Source organism: Felis catus, chromosome A1 (assembly GCF_018350175.1).
Source record: "Felis catus isolate Fca126 chromosome A1, F.catus_Fca126_mat1.0, whole genome shotgun sequence".
NCBI lineage: Eukaryota > Metazoa > Chordata > Mammalia > Carnivora > Felidae > Felis > Felis catus.
This window is the reverse complement of record NC_058368.1, coordinates 105,739,014-105,757,174: the sequence shown is the minus strand read 5'-3', so window position 1 is coordinate 105,757,174 and position 18,161 is coordinate 105,739,014. Positions and strand designations below refer to the sequence as shown.

Below are 18,161 nucleotides of genomic sequence, written 5' to 3'. Positions count from 1 at the left end.
CATTCTATCTAGGAAAACACCTGTACTCTGGGGGATTCTGTGAACCATTGGCATAAAGAATTATCTTTAAGGATCAAAAGTTTTTTTCTGTAGTCATGTGTGCAATCCAGCATCTCCTTAACCAGGGTTTGTGTAGAGAATTAAGTCCTACAGAAAGTGATTTCAGTAACTATTTTCATGAATCCCCCCAAGGGTGATGCACAGGTAGTATAACTCCAGATGCAAAGGATAGGAGCTAATCACATACAATGGGTGTCCTAAATAGGTCTTTCCTTTTCTGGAACCCACGTGAGAAGGGCTGCTACCACCCCTTTTAAAAACTCTGTCTATGGTAGCATTGGGATTGCACGTCTGTACAGTTAAGGTGTTAATATACCTCTCACTTTTGTATTTTACCCAAACGTTGTTACAAACAGTTCCATTCTAGATTGGTCTCATCCTCTGGTCCTGCAAAGTTAAAACCTAAGCAAGATTATCTTTCTAACCATAGTAATTCATAGAGACAAAGATAAGGATCAGGGAATATTTTCAGAAAGTGAATTTTTAATATTTTTATTTCAGTATTTTTTGTAGGGTCAGCTTCTCATCAGTTTGAGTTTATAAATAGGTCAGGATATCAGAAAAAGTTCAGAGGATATGAGTTAACTAGTGTTTTAAATTATAGGAGCCCAAGATAGGGTTGGTAACTACTTTAATTATGCTGTGTTTTGAGGAATAACAAACAGCCATTATTATTTGGGAATTTGTGGTAGATACTGATGAACTGTCCTAACATGAAAGGTGGTAACTCTTTTAAAGGATCACAGAAAAGGAAAATAGAATTGGGTCCATTTTGCTGTTCTAAGAATTACTCCTGAGACCTGTAAAGTTTTATTTACTCACCACATTTTTCTCTCCTTTTCCTGAGAGTTCTTCTCTCAAATGTGATTCTGGCACTCGTTTATGTCCATATAAGAAAAACTGCTGTTAGCAGTAGGTGTTAATTCCATTCAAATAATTTTATTTTGGAATAATAAGAAATACTTTCTGTTTCTGTTGGGCCACAGGTAATCTTAGAGCCCTTGCCAATTAAGTGATTACTAATTTGGAATATAAAATACTTTTCAAGGCTAAATATTTCTCACCCTGATAGTATCCGAGAATGTAACCATTTTGATAATCAGCAGCTGTCTCAGTGACTTCATTAATTTCAGGAGTTTAAAATCCTGTGAATTTTGCTGGAAAGTACTCAGTCCCCAATGAAAACACAGGAAGAAACCAAAGTGCACAGTGCCCCTATTCCCCTACACCAGGAGAAACAGAGGTGATCACTTGGAAGGACTAGGCCGTGAGACCTCAGAATCAAGAGCCATGAAAATGTACGTTTCACAACATGGCAGTGGTCATTTCTGATTAGACTAAAACTTAAAATCTTACAGCAATCCCAAAAAACAAGTGGGGTTTTAAAGGCATGGATTTTAAACGCACTAATAGTTTTTGGTAGATGTTTTCACTTGTAAAGAAGAAATAAGTAAGTGAACTATTGTATCTTTCTGTGTACTGATCCCTTGGTGTGGTCTCTCAGAGGCTCAGGGCTGTAATGGCAAAATAAATGCCCAGAGCTGTCGTAGCCATTGGCGGGGGCGGGGGCTTGGGAACAGGTTTTCAAGAAAGCAAAAGGTCTTGAGAAGTGGCCTGGCTTCCCGGGGCTTGGGTGCATGGTCTTATGTTCCTCACTAGAACAGAGCTTTACAGAGACTCTTCTGAAAAGGAGCATCTACAACACATTTTTAAACGTTGCATTTGAGTATTACGTATGCTAGAGAATTTAAGCTATCTTCCACACTGCAAACTCAGGGTGATAGTTCATACTGGAAAGTCCATTAAGTATACTTTATATGCTTGCTAATGCTCTAAACTCTGTCTTTTCTCATTTTGCCTCATTCCTTTGGCCCAGTAGAATTGATGTTATCAACCCAAAGTTGAAATGTAAGTGAATCTTAATGGGCTGAAGGCATCCTTGGATGAATTGAAAAAGCATTTAATCCTGTTACTCTCTGTTGTTTTTATTTAATTTGCTATGAGATTTTTTTTTTTTTTTTTTGTTCTCCTTCTGTACCAGAGAGGGCTTAATTGCATTTACTCTGAGTGTTTATATAAATGAGATTGGTGAGTTTGATAGATTACAGTTTCTTTTTAAAGACCATCTGTGAAAGGAGTAATCTGTTTATGAAAATAGTAAACCTGTGAATTCATTGGATTGTTGTGCTCTCCAATATAGCTGAAATTGTATATGTTAATGGCCTCTACATGTACATGAAATGGCAGGTCATTATGCCCATACCAGCCATCAAGGTTTTAATTTGCTAGCATCCAAAATTATATTTTGTGGGCGTTGCTGAAAGAAAATGAATTTAACGTTTTCTGACTCTGGCACATGTGATTTTTCTGGGCTTTGGGTAGTCCAGACTGTTCCGTCTGCCATTTTGTCTTGCAGCCTCTGAGTTCTGTGATGGGGTTTCCATTTAATCAAGCCTTAGGAAAACTAAATGAAAAGGAGTAATGTTTGTCACATTCAGGATCAGAACTCATATTTGCATTGAACTTAGTTTATGCAAAAAATTCCTGTGCCCACTTAAGGTACTAAAGAAATCTGAGGTTGCTGAATATGATAGACGTTGTTTTAATTAATTTCCATTTTCTGTCCCACCCTATGTTACTTGAAATAACCAAGCCTTGGTGCCTACGTAGTTACATATCTAATTGAGGGCGACAAATAATAACACAGAAATTCCACAATCTGTCATTCTCTTTTTTTAAAACTAGTAAAATTGACAGTATGAAGATATACATATATATCTTACAACATCTTTCATTGGGTTTCTAATACTCTATGAGGTTGTGTAGAGGCTATTAACTTGCCTGGATTACCGTAAGTGTGATAGCCTTTTGGAACTCACGGCTATTACTTTGCAGTCAGCTTTAAAAAAAAAAAAGCTTCTCAGAGCTTTTAATCATTGTGCATTTTTCAAATTGAAAAATCATTATTTCTTGATTAAAGCAAATTCCCTTGTAGTTTCCAATAGGCAATATTTTTGTAAATCTCTAGACTGGCCTCTCTGTATTTGAAGAAAGGAATTTTCATTCATTTATAAATACTCCGCTATTTAGACTATTACCACTGACTGGCCTTCTCTCAAATTTGGGGGGCCTCAATGTACTTTAAACAAACATTTCTAGAAATGGAGTGAAGTCTGTAATGGTTTCTTTTGCCGCTCACAGATGTTGATGAATGCACATCAAATCCCTGCACTAATGGAGATTGTGTTAACACACCTGGATCCTATTATTGTAAATGTCATGCTGGATTCCAGAGGACTCCTACTAAGCAAGCATGCATTGGTAAGGCAGTTTGCTTTCACATGTGAAAATGTTCCATGAAATATAGTGACCCAGGCTGTTGAGGTTAAAAGTAAATTTATATTAAAATAAGACATGGAATGAAGTAGGTGCTGTTACATTACTACAGGTTTATTTTATGCTCCCCTCAGAAGTGCTTCCTTTAAACATAAACACTATTTGCATATATAACCCCCGCAACATGCTATCTGGCTTTGCAAAATTCAGTTTCTCTCCCTTCCCTAGATCACAATTTCCTTTCTCAAAATAACATCAGCAGCCTTACTGCTGTCTGAATAATGGAGCTCAAGATTTATAGTTGTTCTCAACTACTGTCTCCTTTGATGCTCACACATAATCCGATACGAAGTCAGGCCTTGTCTTGAATCACAGTTTTGTTGCTACACTCAGTACCCTCTTCCAAAGTGATTCATCTCAGAATTCTTTTAGCATATGACTCTGCTTGTCTTCTTTTTCATTTCCTCTTCATCCACGAGTAGTTGCTCAGATAAGCTTAACCGGCAGGTTGCATCATTTTGCTCTTAACCCAGATAGTTTGACGGTCCTGTCTTCTTAGTCAACGGTCTGCTCTGAATTTGGGGGTCTTTGACCATTGTGTCCAAAAGAGCTATACCAGCCATTCCATTGCACTGCCCACCCGCACCTAGCTTCCCTCCACACACCAACCCATTTTTCTCTTTCTTTCCCTCTTCACCTACAGTTAAGTCAGGACTTTAAAAAAAAAAAGCTGGTGAGAGATGGAAATTTTGCTGAAGAAGCAACACGATCTTATGTATAATGTGTAAGACACACAGACTGGATACTGAACATCACATTTATTACCTTACTGTTTTTATCTGTGGTTACTGTAAAAGAGTAATGTTTGGCCATTCTTCATTATCCCAGATATCGATGAATGCATCCAGAATGGGGTCCTTTGTAAAAACGGTCGATGTGTGAACACAGATGGAAGTTTCCAGTGCATTTGCAATGCCGGCTTTGAATTAACTACAGATGGAAAAAACTGTGTTGGTATGGAAACTGCCTGCTTCTTTGCAAAAGATTCTTAAGGGATATACATTTTTATTTAGAACCATATATGCTGTTTCCATATAAGCTCACACAACACACATGTGAGAATTCTTCAGATGACTTAGGTAAAATATAAATGCATTTAGAATGAGACCCTTAAAGTCAAAGGAAAGATTGTTTGGAAATGTTATAACAATGAATAATGTACTGCTTCTGGGAATTTTCTGTGCGGTATATGTTTGATTAAAAGTAACAGTTTTTCTTCTGCCGTAGGTAATTATTAGTACCTACAGTATTTCACATTTTGCCATTACAATACTCAGAGGTTAGAAAGGTCTCCCCTGAGCTCCAGTCTGGGGGAATGTAAAACCTTTTGGCATATGTGATAATCCGATCTCTAAATTTGACGTCCTGGCAATGTCTGGCAATGCAGTAGGTATCAGTACCTCACACAAATAATCTGTTCACACAGCAACTGGTGATAGTTCACCCAATGATGAAAGTCCAGTTCATTTCACTTGTACCCCTGAAGTCATATTAACATTTTTGCTAATCAAATTAAAAACCCTCGGGTGGTTTGAATAACAACTAAGCACAACATTTCCTTAATTCTTTTCTTCTTGTCCCTTACGCTAAAGACCCTTCATGTTCTCCACACTATTGGCTCTCACTTGGTAGGCATTCAGATTAGGAAAAAAAAAAAAATCAGTGAGCACATAGCTTATTTATGTAGTAGAATGTGATTGGTAATTATTAATGGAAGGAGTGGGAGCCAGCTCCCCCAAGGCCAGTGGCGTAAGTAACTCTGCTCTTCTCCTGCAGATCATGATGAATGTACGACTACCAACATGTGTTTGAATGGCATGTGCATTAATGAAGATGGTAGCTTCAAGTGCATCTGCAAACCAGGATTTGTCTTGGCTCCAAATGGGCGTTATTGTACTGGTATGTATGGCTCTGAGATAGGAAAGTTACCATGATTGAAACCATCTTTTTTGTGTGAATGAATCATGCAAGAATTACTTCAGTTTCTTCATGCGGATTTCATATTATTCACGTCTGCTGCTAATTCAGCGAGGCAGGTGTCTAAAGCTTCCTAGAAAAACACACCTTGTGGTCTAGGAACAGTGATATCTTTACAAAAATAATAATGGTATGGGAAAAATTAAGGGAATGACAGACCGGTTCTAGCAAGTCTGGAAGAGACAATGTAGAAATAATTTCTCTGTATCCCATGCCTAAACAAAAAAGAGGAAGAAAGAAATCTTGAGAGGTTTTCATTTTTGTGTACTAAAACCAGTCATTCATTACTCATTTTGTATTACTTATTTTCCACAAACTAATCTACAGATCGTGACTATATCATTATCTAAAAATCTTACATCGACGTAGTGAAGAAATAATTTGACTGTTCCTATCAATTTTGTTTATAAAGCCATTTTGAAAGCTAAGCTCCAGTGATAACTTTAGTAAGCAAAGAAGTGCTTCATGGAAATAAATAAGACTATATTAGGTTTCTATTCACCATATGAATTTAGTAAGATGGAATAAATTTTGCAGTTTTTTTTTTCAGTTTTCTCCTTTTAGATGAAATCAACTTTTGAATCCTTTCTGCCTTCCATTACATGCTTACCTGAATACCAAATAATTTCAGCAAAATTCCAGGGAGTGTTGAGGGAGAAAATTCAAGACTGATTCTTGTATTTTTGAATAAAAAATAGCTTCTGGACTATTCAAGAAAGGGGAGTACATTATTCAGTAGAAAGATTGTAGCTCTGCTGTTTCAAATCAAGACCGAGATGTCAGCTCAAGGTTGGTTGAATTGGATTTAACACAGGATTTGAGTTTAGTATTATTGCAGGGTGTAACATTACATTACAGCATGTAACTTTTAGTATTTCCTCAGAAACTTACATGCACATATAAATATGGCCTAAATCTCAGCAGTTTTTGCTGTCTTGCAATTTTTTAAATTTATTTTCTTTTTTTTTTTTTATTTTTTTTCAACATTTTTTTATTTTTGGGACAGAGAGAGACAGAGCATGAATGGGGGAGGGGCAGAGAGAGAGGGAGACACAGAATTGGAAACAGGCTCCAGGCTCTGAGCCATCAGCCCAGAGCCTGACGCGGGGCTCGAACTCATGGACCGCGAGATCGTGACCTGGCTGAAGTCGGATGCTTAACTGACTGCGCCACCCAGGCGCCCCTAAATTTATTTTCTTATTAGAGATAGTGCCATCTGCAAATTGAAATGTTCATGATTTGGCGACCCTGTGTTTTGAAGGCTGTTTCATCTTTCAGGGAAGCCATTGATTGTTGGGTTACATGTGATAAACTTGAGCAGATTGAAAATTAAGAGATGCTCCATATTTTGTTATTATGACTTGATCAAGTTAATATTAAAAAGGCATCTCTCTTTAGTTTGAATTTTATATGTGTGTAAATAAAAGTGCCTGGGTGGCCCAGTCAGTTAAGCATCTGATTCTTGATGTCGGCTCAGGTCATGATCTCATGGTTCATGAGATTGAGCCCTGCACTCTGAGCACAGAGCTTGCTTGGGATTCTCACTCTCCCTGTATCTGCTTCTCTCCCCACCCCCCTCAAAATAAATAAACTTTTTAAAAAATAAGATAATTACAAACATTTACTTTAATTTTAAGAATTTGTTTTACTTAACTTGAATTAAATATCATTTAATAGTTAACAGAATTGGCATATAAATAAAGAAAAATGAGTGTGTAAGGCTCTTTTTTTCCTAATGGATAAAGTGAGGCAACTCTGAGTCAGTATTTCTGAAAATGCATTTGAAAGAGTTGCATTTAGACCTGAGATTTGTTATCACATCTATGTGTCCTTCCATAAATTATAAAATGGAAAACAGAAGGTTGTGAGTCTAGAGGGATGACAACAGGCATACTCTGGAATAAGGTTAAGTTTACCCAGTAATGACGTGAGTTGTGTTTCCCCCTGGACAGATGTTGACGAATGCCAGACCCCAGGAATCTGCATGAATGGGCACTGCATCAACAATGAAGGGTCCTTCCGCTGTGACTGTCCCCCAGGTCTGGCTGTGGGCGTGGATGGACGCGTGTGTGTTGGTAAGTGAATTGTTCTCCAGTGTCCAAATGGTCTTTGAAAATCGGACAAAAATATATCCATACAGTGGAAAAGTATTCAGCCATAAAAAGGTAGGAAGTACTGCTAAATGCGAAAGTGTGGATGCTCCTTGAAAACATGATGCTGAGTGAAAGGAACCGCTCACAAAAGCCCAGATAGTGTATGATTCCATTCATTTGAAATGTCTGAAGCAAGCAAATCTATAGAGACAAAGCAGATTCATGTTACTTAGAACAGAGAGGGTGGGGATGCCAGGATAAGGGGGTGGTAACTAAAGGCATTTTTAAGGTGGTGAAATGTTCTAAAATCAGTTGTAGTGATGGTTATATATATATCTTTATATCTGTATACATATCTGTATCTATATAATCTGTGACTATGCAAAACAAAAAAAAAACTATTGTACTCTTTAAACGGGTTAATTCTTAGGTACGTGAATTATACCTCAGTAAAGTGGCTTAAAAAATGTACAGGGAGTCCACCTAGCTCCTTGAAGAAGGCTCTGATGAGATGCAAGTAAAAAACAAAACAAAACAAGACAAAACAAAACAAAACAAAACACTGTCTGTCTCTTGATTTCGGCTCAAGTCATGATCTTATGGTTCATGAAATTGAGCCCCCCATTGGGCTCTGTGCTGACAGTGTGGGGCCTGCTTGGGATTCTGTCTCTCCTTCTCTAGCCCTACGTGACTGTCTGTCTGTCTCTCTCAAAATAAATAAATATATATATATATTTTAATGCAGGAGAAGAAAAAAGGAGATCATCCTTAAAAAATAAAAAGAAATCATCCTTAAATCAGAATCCTTGATAATGTTAGCTGACTCTTTAAGTACAGTGGATTTAGATGTTGTAATTCATAACAACTAAGATGAAAGGGGGATTATGGTTATATTTAAATAAGCCCTGTTTATTTAATATATTTAAATAAGCTCAAACACAATTTAAAATGTAAATAACTTCTCCCTTAGAACTTGGGACTTCTGTCAAAAGGTAGAAATATTTTTACATAGTTATTCCTCATCGCTATGCAGCTAACTATAGAAACAAGGGCAGAATATGAGAGAGAATAGCTATTTTATTCTAAACCATGCCAAATTACTTTGGTTTTTAAAGGGGTACTTTTGCCAAATGGGTTCCATGCAAATCAGAGTTACAGGCATCAGTTTTAAAGAGGCAGGCAAATCAAAAATGTCATTGGCATTTCAGACCATATGGCATTTCAACCATATGTCCTAAAGATAACAATAGCAGAGTGAGGTCATTGTAAAAATACACTTAATGTGGTTTTCTCTCCAGCAGGCTTTCCTGAGACCCCTAGGGGGCATTAGCCATTGTGCACCTGCTGTTTCTCAGGTGACTCTGTAGAAAGCAGACACCCTTATTGGTTTAGGAGTGTAGATGACAGAAATGAAATTCTTTCTTAGACATAGGTGATAATACTTTATTCTTCCCTATGGGAATCAAACCTTTGAATCCCGAAAAGTAGGGGAGAAAAGAAGCAACAGCAGATGGAAATAATCTGTCCACTTAAGTTCATCTACTGTCTCCAATTTAGGATTTATTTCAGCTTACAAGATTGTCAGCACTTCACTCAGGGATATTTTAAATACAGCAGCCAGAAGAATGTAGCTCCTTCTTGCTTCAGGAAGCTAAAATATTTTCAGTTGCTTTAATATACTTAGTTGCCCTTTTCCTTTACCCGAATGATTCTGTTGAAATGTATGATGAGTACAAAACCAGTTTTGGAGGAAGATACTATTTTTCCTTTAAGCAACCAACATATAAGTAGCAATGAGGAATTCAGTGTCCAAATACAAATCATCATGTATCTTTGCCACATACAGAAAAGGCATCAGACATTGTTGCACAGCCTCCAGGTTTTCACAACTGTGGTCGTTTAAACTTTTTAAAATAAAAACACCATTTGTTCTGGGTATAAAATTATATATTGCCGTCCCTGTCACCTGCTAGACCTTCTTTCTTGGTCTCTTCTGCCTTTAGTGATGCTTTTGAGATGCATTGATTGTTGTTTTTTTTTTAATTTTTTTTTCAACGTTTATTTATTTTTGGGACAGAGAGAGACAGAGCATGAACGGGGGAGGGGCAGAGAGAGAGGGAGACACAGAATCAGAAGCAGGCTCCAGGCTCTGAGCCATCAGCCCAGAGCCTGACGCGGGGCTCGAACTCCCGGACCGTGAGATTGTGACCTGGCTGAAGTCGGACGCTTAACCGACTGCGCCACCCAGGCGCCCCAAGATGCATTGATTGTTGAAGTTAGGAATGAATCACTACTATTAATTCTTATTAATTACTTATTATCAATTATATATTTTTCTTCAGTTTGTTTTCTTAGACATTGAGACGTGGGTTTTTATTTTCAAAAAATTAAACTATTATTGTAATTGGTATGTTGAAGAAGCATGGCTCACAGACAGGACATAAACAAAAGACAACTATATTTTGGTCTCTTGGATCCCTTTAAAAAGTATCTTTAAATTTATTCAGTAGAAACCACTCACCCAGTAAGTAAGGAAGAGAACTCAGGCAACCCTATAACTTTACTATTCATAAATAGCAAAACTTCATGTGACTACTTTAGGTAATGAAAACAATGTTAAGTATAGAAATTAGAATGCCCAGAGATAATATTCTGAACTTGAAGTTACAGTTTCCCTTGCAAGCTCAGACCTTCATCATCAAGAAGCTTTCTGACTCTACAAGGGTCAAAGTGCAGGAGAAGGGAAGAAACAGGAGCACTGGTGACCGGTTCAGGATTGCTTCAAAGTTTCTCAGCTTCCCAGATGTTTAAAGCCACCCCTTGATTTCATAGTTCCTTCAGAGGCATTTGGCTGCCCTTACTGAGAGGCGGACACTGCATTTTCTTCCTGGGGGCTTTACTCATTTGCCTTCTGGTCTTTGAGCAGTCTGTTTCAGATAGGCTCTGTCTGAGGGTGTCTCATCACCTCTCCATGTCGTTGTGTTAGGACACCTCTTAACGTGGCCCACGTCTAGTCCGTATGACCTGCCATCCTTTTGCCGTGTTAACCTCATTATGGAGGTGGATCTCACTCACCTCCCTCCATTGTCCCTCCCATAAAAGAGCAGCCACTCACTTTTGCCTCTAGGTATGCCAGGCAGAGGCAGGCATGAAACTCTCCCCCTGCTCCCTGTGAAGTTCTTCTCTTTGGACCAGTGGTGAGGATGGTAGTCCCCCAGCTCATAATCCAGCTCTTGCAAAACACTCATCCTCAAAAAATACTCTTCTTAATTGCTGCTCTTTAAAACTGTGGCTTCAATAATTGGGAGGGTTTTCGTGACCTGGCAACTATTCTCCATGTCCACTTCCTTCAGGGTGTAGTCTCAGAATTCACCTTGTTATTTGATATTTATATTATGATATAAATTGGGATTTTGGCTTCCATTTCCTTTTCAACATCCTCCTACATGAGCTTAAGAGTATTTCAACATCAGTTAATTTTCTTTATCCTAGTTGTATTCCTTACTAGCTCTTTGGCCATAGGTAGGATGCATCATCTCTCTCTGCCTCTTTTTCTCATTAGTTTTTTGAAAATTAAATAAAATAATATGAGATTTTTTGTGTAAAGCTTTGAATGGTGTCTGGAATCTAACACATCCCCAGCAAGTTAGCTATTAGTTATTCTTGTTCTGTTAGAATCATGGCATCACACCTAGGGTATTGTCTTAGAGTTGCTGCTTTAAGCAATAAAGAAAAGCTGACAGTAAAAAAAAGAAGCATAAAATAGAATGAGCATTTTGCATCCGTACTTTACCACTGGTGTGTAGAATCTGAGCAACTTGTTTAAAAATTCCACTTTTTAAGTAAGATAAGTCATGGAGAAAATTGATAACATGGAAAAGATACAGGTCAGGAGCATTCAGTTCCAATCCCTCTCCAGAACATGTCTATGAGCACATCTGATATGAGCACATCTGATGGTGCTGCTGGTCCTGATGCCTCTTACCCTGTCCACCTGTAAGCAGTGTCTCAGTGATATGTGAAGAGTATATGTACTATGGTTCTGGTCTGAAACCTTTAACAGGGAAAGGTTGACTGTCCTGATTAAAAATAGAAGAGAGAAATAAGGAAGTCACCATATTCTTTGAGTATTTCCTGTGTGTCTTACACACTGTGCCTACTGCTTAACAAACAAGTCTCATTTATTATATAAACTCTATCCTTATTTAATGGGCGATGGGTGTGTTAAGTATTTTAAGTAAGCTCTTTCCCATAGGGACCAGACCCTAAGACAGTTCGTGTCCCTAAAACCTACACATATATTATGTTACTTTCCTTTTCATGGACCTTCTGGTATTGGGTATTCTATACAACTGCGTTAATCTGTAACCCAGGCCACTACATAATGTGTCTGACTCTTCCTGCACGTACCATAGGCTTTTTATCGACTTCCTTCTAGAAATTGTGAAAGGATTATATTCTCAACATGAAAACAGTAATGAAATTGACCATTCTGTGATGCCTTCTGAGATAACAGATGTCATTATCACAAAAATCGTGTTCAACTCACAAAATCCTATTGGAAATTATGCACTATGTTGTATTTGTGCATACTTGTCTTGGAATGGAGCCTTGCTCTGTTATGTCACTCTGAGCTGGCTTTGCCAGACCCCATCTCATCAGAAGCAGAAGGGGCAGCTTGTCTTGTCTGTAGGGTTGTTGTGGTGAATCTCATGTCTTCTTCCATGTGAGTGTTCACCCATCTCATTGTCTAGTGCAGCCATAAAGCTTATCATTTTAATGAGAAACATCACCAGATCATAAGCAGCAGGTGACTCAGGTTACTTTGTGCTATAAGAAGCAGATAAAACTATTTCCAACAAGTTGGGAATAACTATGCCAGTGTCTGGTTTACACAATATACAGCTTCTCTGGCCTCTCTGGTGAGCTGAGTTTTTTTATAGTTCACCATTGAGCGTCTTACAAAACGGTAGCATATTGTATGAGGCGTCAGAGTGAGGGCGTAAGCTGGGTATGCTTCTTTGGGACACAGCATGATGTAGAGGAAAGAGGAAGGACTTTGGAAGTCGCGCAGCCTGAGTGTGAATTCCAGCATGAGCAGTGGGTGGTGTAGGACTTGGAGCTACTCAAGTAATCCTTCAGAACCTTGCCTTCCTCAGTATAAAACGTGGATAATGATCGCTGTCCTGTGGAGTTGTCGATCAGAATGTTCAGTGAGATCATGTCTGCAAAGCAACAAACCCAATACTGAGGACACATGGCAGTGGCCATTTTTTTTTTAATAACTGGGTTTTTTAGGAGTCTGAGATTAAAACATAGTCACAGTAGTAAACTGGGGGTTGACAAGAAAGGCCTCCTAACTCAGAAAGTTGAAGTAAGAAATTTCACAGCCAGGCACTTCATTGTTCCTAAGCACTTCCAAAATAGAAATAGCACGTGCCATTTTGAGGATTGCATAGCCAGTGATTAGAGCTCAAAGTCATGTTTATAAATGATGGCATTATTCCTGCTTCCACGAAAGGCCTGTGGGCTCAAGTGTGATAATGAATGCTTGCATGGTGCGTAAAACTTTGTGTAGAAAAAAAAAAAAAAGAATTGTTGACATTTCAAGCATGCGTTTATTCATTTCTGAGCACCGTTAAATGCTAAAGATACAAAGAAAAAGAAAAGAGGCAAATGCCCTTTAAAGGCTTCCCATCCGGTAGCCCCTTAGGTTCATAGAAACCCTCAGTTTTGAAATCTTTCTTTCACCATCTCCAGTTGTCACTCTGCTTCCTCCTGCAGATACTCACATGCGCAGTACGTGCTACGGCGGGATCAAGAAGGGAGCTTGTGTCCGTCCTTTCCCCGGTGCGGTGACCAAGTCAGAATGCTGCTGTGCCAATCCAGACTACGGTTTTGGAGAGCCCTGCCAACCCTGCCCTGCGAAAAACTCAGGTAGTCCTGTTTGCCTGTGTCACGTCTGATAAAGAATCTAGAAAGGTAGCGTTAGATATTTGGCCAAAGAGTACATCAGCTCTCAAGTGTTCTGTCGCTATTTTCAGTTGAAGACCTCCAAGTCTTTGTTGGTATGTGAGGCATAGAATGAGGAAATGTGTCCTGTATTATTATCTATGATCCCCGCACAGAGAGTACACACAGGGGGTAGAGGAATGTACTTGTTGACCCAATTATGGATGTTATAACATATTTATTATATGGATACCTTACTCCTCAGTGTTTTTGTTATTTAATATCACTGTGAAGATGAACAGCATAAAATCCACTTGTCACTTTCAAGGTTATAGTGAATTCACGAGAGCCTGATTTTATTTTTAATCTAGCCACAGCATGGTCTTAGGCTGTAATCTAAGTGAGTAATAATCATTTACTAATTTTTTCACAGATAGAGTCACATTACATGGCCTAATTCTTTCTCTGACTCTTGTTTATTAATATTTTTACATAATCTGTACTGAATTTATGTAAGTATAGTAGGGACTAAAAATAAACACAACCTCTTTTTTTCTTTAAAGTTGAGAATAGTTGAGAGTGTAGTCAGGCAAATGTATAAACTACAGTTTAGTGTGATTGATGCCTTGCGAGGGACATAGGGACACCCGTGTGGCTCACTCGGTTAAGTGTCCAGCTCTTGATTTTGGCTCAGGGCTTGATCTTGGTTTCATGAGATTGAGCCCCGCATCGGGCTCTGAGCTGACAGGGTGGAACTGGCTTGGGATTGCCTCTCTCTCTCTCTCCCTCTCCCTCTCTTTCTCTCTCTCTCTTTCAAAATAAATAAACATTTTTTAAAAAGCAGGACATAAACAGGGAACTGGGAGAGCACACAGGAAGGAGAAGTAAGTGGTCTGGAGAAGCTGGGAAGGACTTCACAGGGCTGGGGGTGGGTATCTGCTTAGTTTCATCTTGAAAAAAGGAGTAAGAACATTGCAGGTAGGAGATGGAAGAAATGCATTCCAGCCAAGGGAAATGGCTTGTAATTGTGTTGAAAATCTTCAAGGGATTGTTCAAATCTCAGCAAAGCATTAGCCTTCCTCTGGAATGAACTGAGCAGGACATTTTTTTAAAAAGAAGAGTTAAGGTAGGACATCTTGCCCTAAAAGTGTTTAAGTCAATTATGCATACTATGAAAGATGTACAAAAATTGGTAACAAGGCTAGATGAAAAGGTGAGTGAGCTAATAAAATCTGGCATCTAGAAACAGTTGTGACTATAAATAGGAATGTAGGATACAGTAAAGATAACGGTTAGATTGGTGAGGAAAGATTGAACTAAGTAATGAATATTGTTGAAAAATAATAGAAGAAGTATGAAGTTAGCTCCCTGCATTAAACCTTACAAAATAACTTTCTTATAGAATATATAAACTATTTGTAATCTTGTGATAGTAAAGGACTAGCAAGAACAGAAACCAAAGCCTAAAATACACATGTAAATTGGAAAAATATATTGCTTAATTTACAAGGAATTTACACGAATTGGTGAAATCCTCCGTAGAAAAAAGTGCAGTGTATGCAAACAAGATTTCACAAAATGCAAAAGCAAATAGCCACATGAAAGGATGTGCTAAAATGAAAATTAAAATAAGACGTCGTTTTTGTTCATTAGCTTGGTAAAGTGTTGATGATTGCTTTTTTCCATATGGGTACTCTCTTCTGCTGATGGAAGGCTAGCCTGGGATATGTAGGGAGAGGAGGAGTATCAGAAGCCTTAAAAAGAGTCATAAATGCTGAGCAGTTTGACTTCCAAGAGATTAACGTACTGATATAATTGAATTTCCTATTATTTATAATTGCTGAAAGTTGGACAAACCTGATTTCATCATTATGAGACTGAATAAATGTGGTGCATCCACATAACTGAGTAAAAACAGTAAATAGTCTATTAAGTGGGATATGAACATGGAATGTCTGTGACACAGTGCTGAGAATCCAAGCCTGCTCCCCACCTTACAGCCTCTGTGATCTGGGGAGTCACTTCACATGTCTGCCTGAGTGTTCTCAGGTGTCAGAGGACAGCAATGGTATCTAGTTTGTGATTATTACTCAGCTGTAAAAGAGAATGAGAACTTGCCATTTGCAACAACTAAGATGGACTTAGGGATGTTATGCTAAGTGAAAGAAGTCAGAGAAAGACAGATACCATATGATTTCACTTAAATGTGGAATCTAAAACTCAGAGCAAATAAACAAACAGAAGCAGAAAGTGACCTGTAAACACAGAGCAGACACTAATGGTTGTGAGGGAGTGAAGGGTTAGGCCACATGGGTGAAGGGGAATGGATGGTATAGGCTTCCAACTTTGGAATGAGTAAGTCACGGGGATAAAAGGTACAGCAAAGGGAATACAGTCAGCAGTACTGTAACGGTGATGTGACAAACGGTAGGTACGCTTGTAAGGAGCATGGCATAACGTATCAGATTGTCCAGTCACAATGTATTACGGCTGAAACTAATGTAACATCGTGTGTTAACCACACTTAAATAAAATGTCTGTTTCATTTGTAATATTGGGAGAATTAAATAAACTATTAGAAAATGCTGGAATACCAGGCACATGGTAAATGCTGGTATGTAAGTAGTGCTGTTATATAAGTATTGTCTATAATTATTTTGTTACTGAGAGAAAAAAAGTTAAAAAGCATTCTCTACAATCCATTTTGGATTTTTTTTTTAAGTTTCCAAATGTGGAAAATATTTGTAACATTTATCGTTATATTAACTATATTCAGGGTGATAATCACAAGTGAGTTTTATTTTTTTATGCTCATCCATGATTTTGGAATTGTCAAAGTAATTATGTGCTGGAAAATAGTAACTATTTTTTTCATTTTAAAAATTATTACCAGTGATTTTTTCTTCATGGTAGTTTTGGAGTGATGTAAGTGACTTGTATACAGAGAGATAGTGTTTAGAGTTTTTCATTTCTGTATTTTTTTATCTTCCAGCTGAATTCCATGGTCTTTGTAGTAGTGGAGTAGGTATCACTGTGGATGGAAGAGGTAACTCTATTCTATATTCAGTCTTACAGTAATTATGAAATTAGTAGCTTTATGATTATGAGTTGTGAGAGTATTTCATAAGACATCAGTGTAAAATAATAAAACAAATTATCAGTGTAAAAAACTCAGTGTAAAAAAGTAAGATAAATTATCTCCTAGAATAGTGGTTATAAGCTAGATATATTAAATGTATGTAGATGTCACATTCATAGTAGATAAATATTTAACTTTTAAATACATGTTGAAAATGTCTCTAGCAAACTAGACCTGTAATTTTGTGGGTACCATTGCTTAAGAAGAGGCTAAAGTTGGTATTTAGGTTTAGAAAAAGTGAGTCCGTTTAAAGAGAAAATATTAAATAGTGGTGCTGACATGATTTTAAAAAATCCTTAAGAGATACTTGATATCTCTTATCAAGTATGGGATCAAGTTTGGGATTTACTACCCTAAAAATGAAGATTATTTGTGCCTAAGAATACTGAAACTTTCTAAATTTAAATAAGTGAAATTCATTCATATTTTCTTGTTTTAAACAGCAATATGATTAACAAAATGCCACCATGAAACATTGAATATTAAATAAATTTGTTTATAACTTTAAAGTTCTTTTATACATGTATAGTATACACATACAGTTTCTTATGTTTTTTTTTTTTTAAGAAAACTGTAGGGTATTGTTAATTTTCACTGTATATATGTATGTATGTGTGTGTGTATGTATGTGTGTATTTCTTCTCCTTTTGTGTTTGAGAAGATTTTAGACACATTTTAGATCAGTTGACAGTAATACTGCATCTTTGCCATGAACACCAGAAACCACAGTAAAGAAACCAACTTGTATAAGGATGTTTGTCCCAAAAATAAAATGAAAAAGCTAACATTTCTGGGTTATGTTAAGGTCTTCCACATTCTGGAAAACAATTGTTAAGATTAAAATTTGAGCATCATGACCAAAATTTGATACTATGTCCATTTTTTTAATCCCCTCTCACTATGGTCTCTGCAACAGAGCCAGCCACTTGTTCCAAGTACTGGGTTGCTCAGACGAGCACGTCATTCTTCAAGTCTTGCCCACGGCCAACAGGGTACTCACTGTTGATGGCTTCTTATAAAACATTGGGTTCTCAAGCATCCATATTTGAACTGTCCTCTCCATTAATTTCAACTTGTCAACAATGAGAAACATTTATTAAGTATCATATTACTTAGTTGATTGTAAAAAAAATGATAATAAAATAGAAATATTCCATGCCTTTGGGGACCATAAAATTATATAAGTCACCCTAATAAATGGCTGTCCTTTAATTAGATGGTTATAATACCTATCGAGTTAAGTTTTCCTTTGGATTTTAAGCCAACAGCCTGTAAATTTCTTTATTAATTTTATCATAAATGCAGGCACATTACGTGGTTTAGTCCTTTGAATTTCTGCCAGTTCCCTTCATTTTTCTTTTAACTTACCAGGGAATTGTCCTGTATCCCTTAATTTCAGTCTCTTATTCCTTATTTTCATTTTCTTTCCCCTTGTGAAAGCGAGGCAAATTGTGGGTTTGCGGAGTTAAACACTTTATATGTTGAGTGATCTTTATTAGGCCTACATATGTCAACAAACAATGCAATATCTGTGAGCATTAAAC

The 18,161-nt window shown here is 37.4% G+C and overlaps 1 protein-coding gene across 1 annotated transcript in view; it reads left to right on the top strand.

The window, feature by feature from the left end:
* FBN2 (fibrillin 2) overlaps positions 1-18,161 on the top strand; it is a 259,016-nt gene that overhangs the window by 142,784 nt on the left and 98,071 nt on the right. Inside the window, exons 12-17 of the mRNA XM_003980732.5 lie at positions 3,262-3,381; positions 4,285-4,410; positions 5,233-5,355; positions 7,386-7,508; positions 13,311-13,463; positions 16,471-16,524. Of these exons, the coding sequence (XP_003980781.2) occupies positions 3,262-3,381; positions 4,285-4,410; positions 5,233-5,355; positions 7,386-7,508; positions 13,311-13,463; positions 16,471-16,524 (699 nt within the window). The remainder of the gene's footprint in view (positions 1-3,261; positions 3,382-4,284; positions 4,411-5,232; positions 5,356-7,385; positions 7,509-13,310; positions 13,464-16,470; positions 16,525-18,161) is intronic.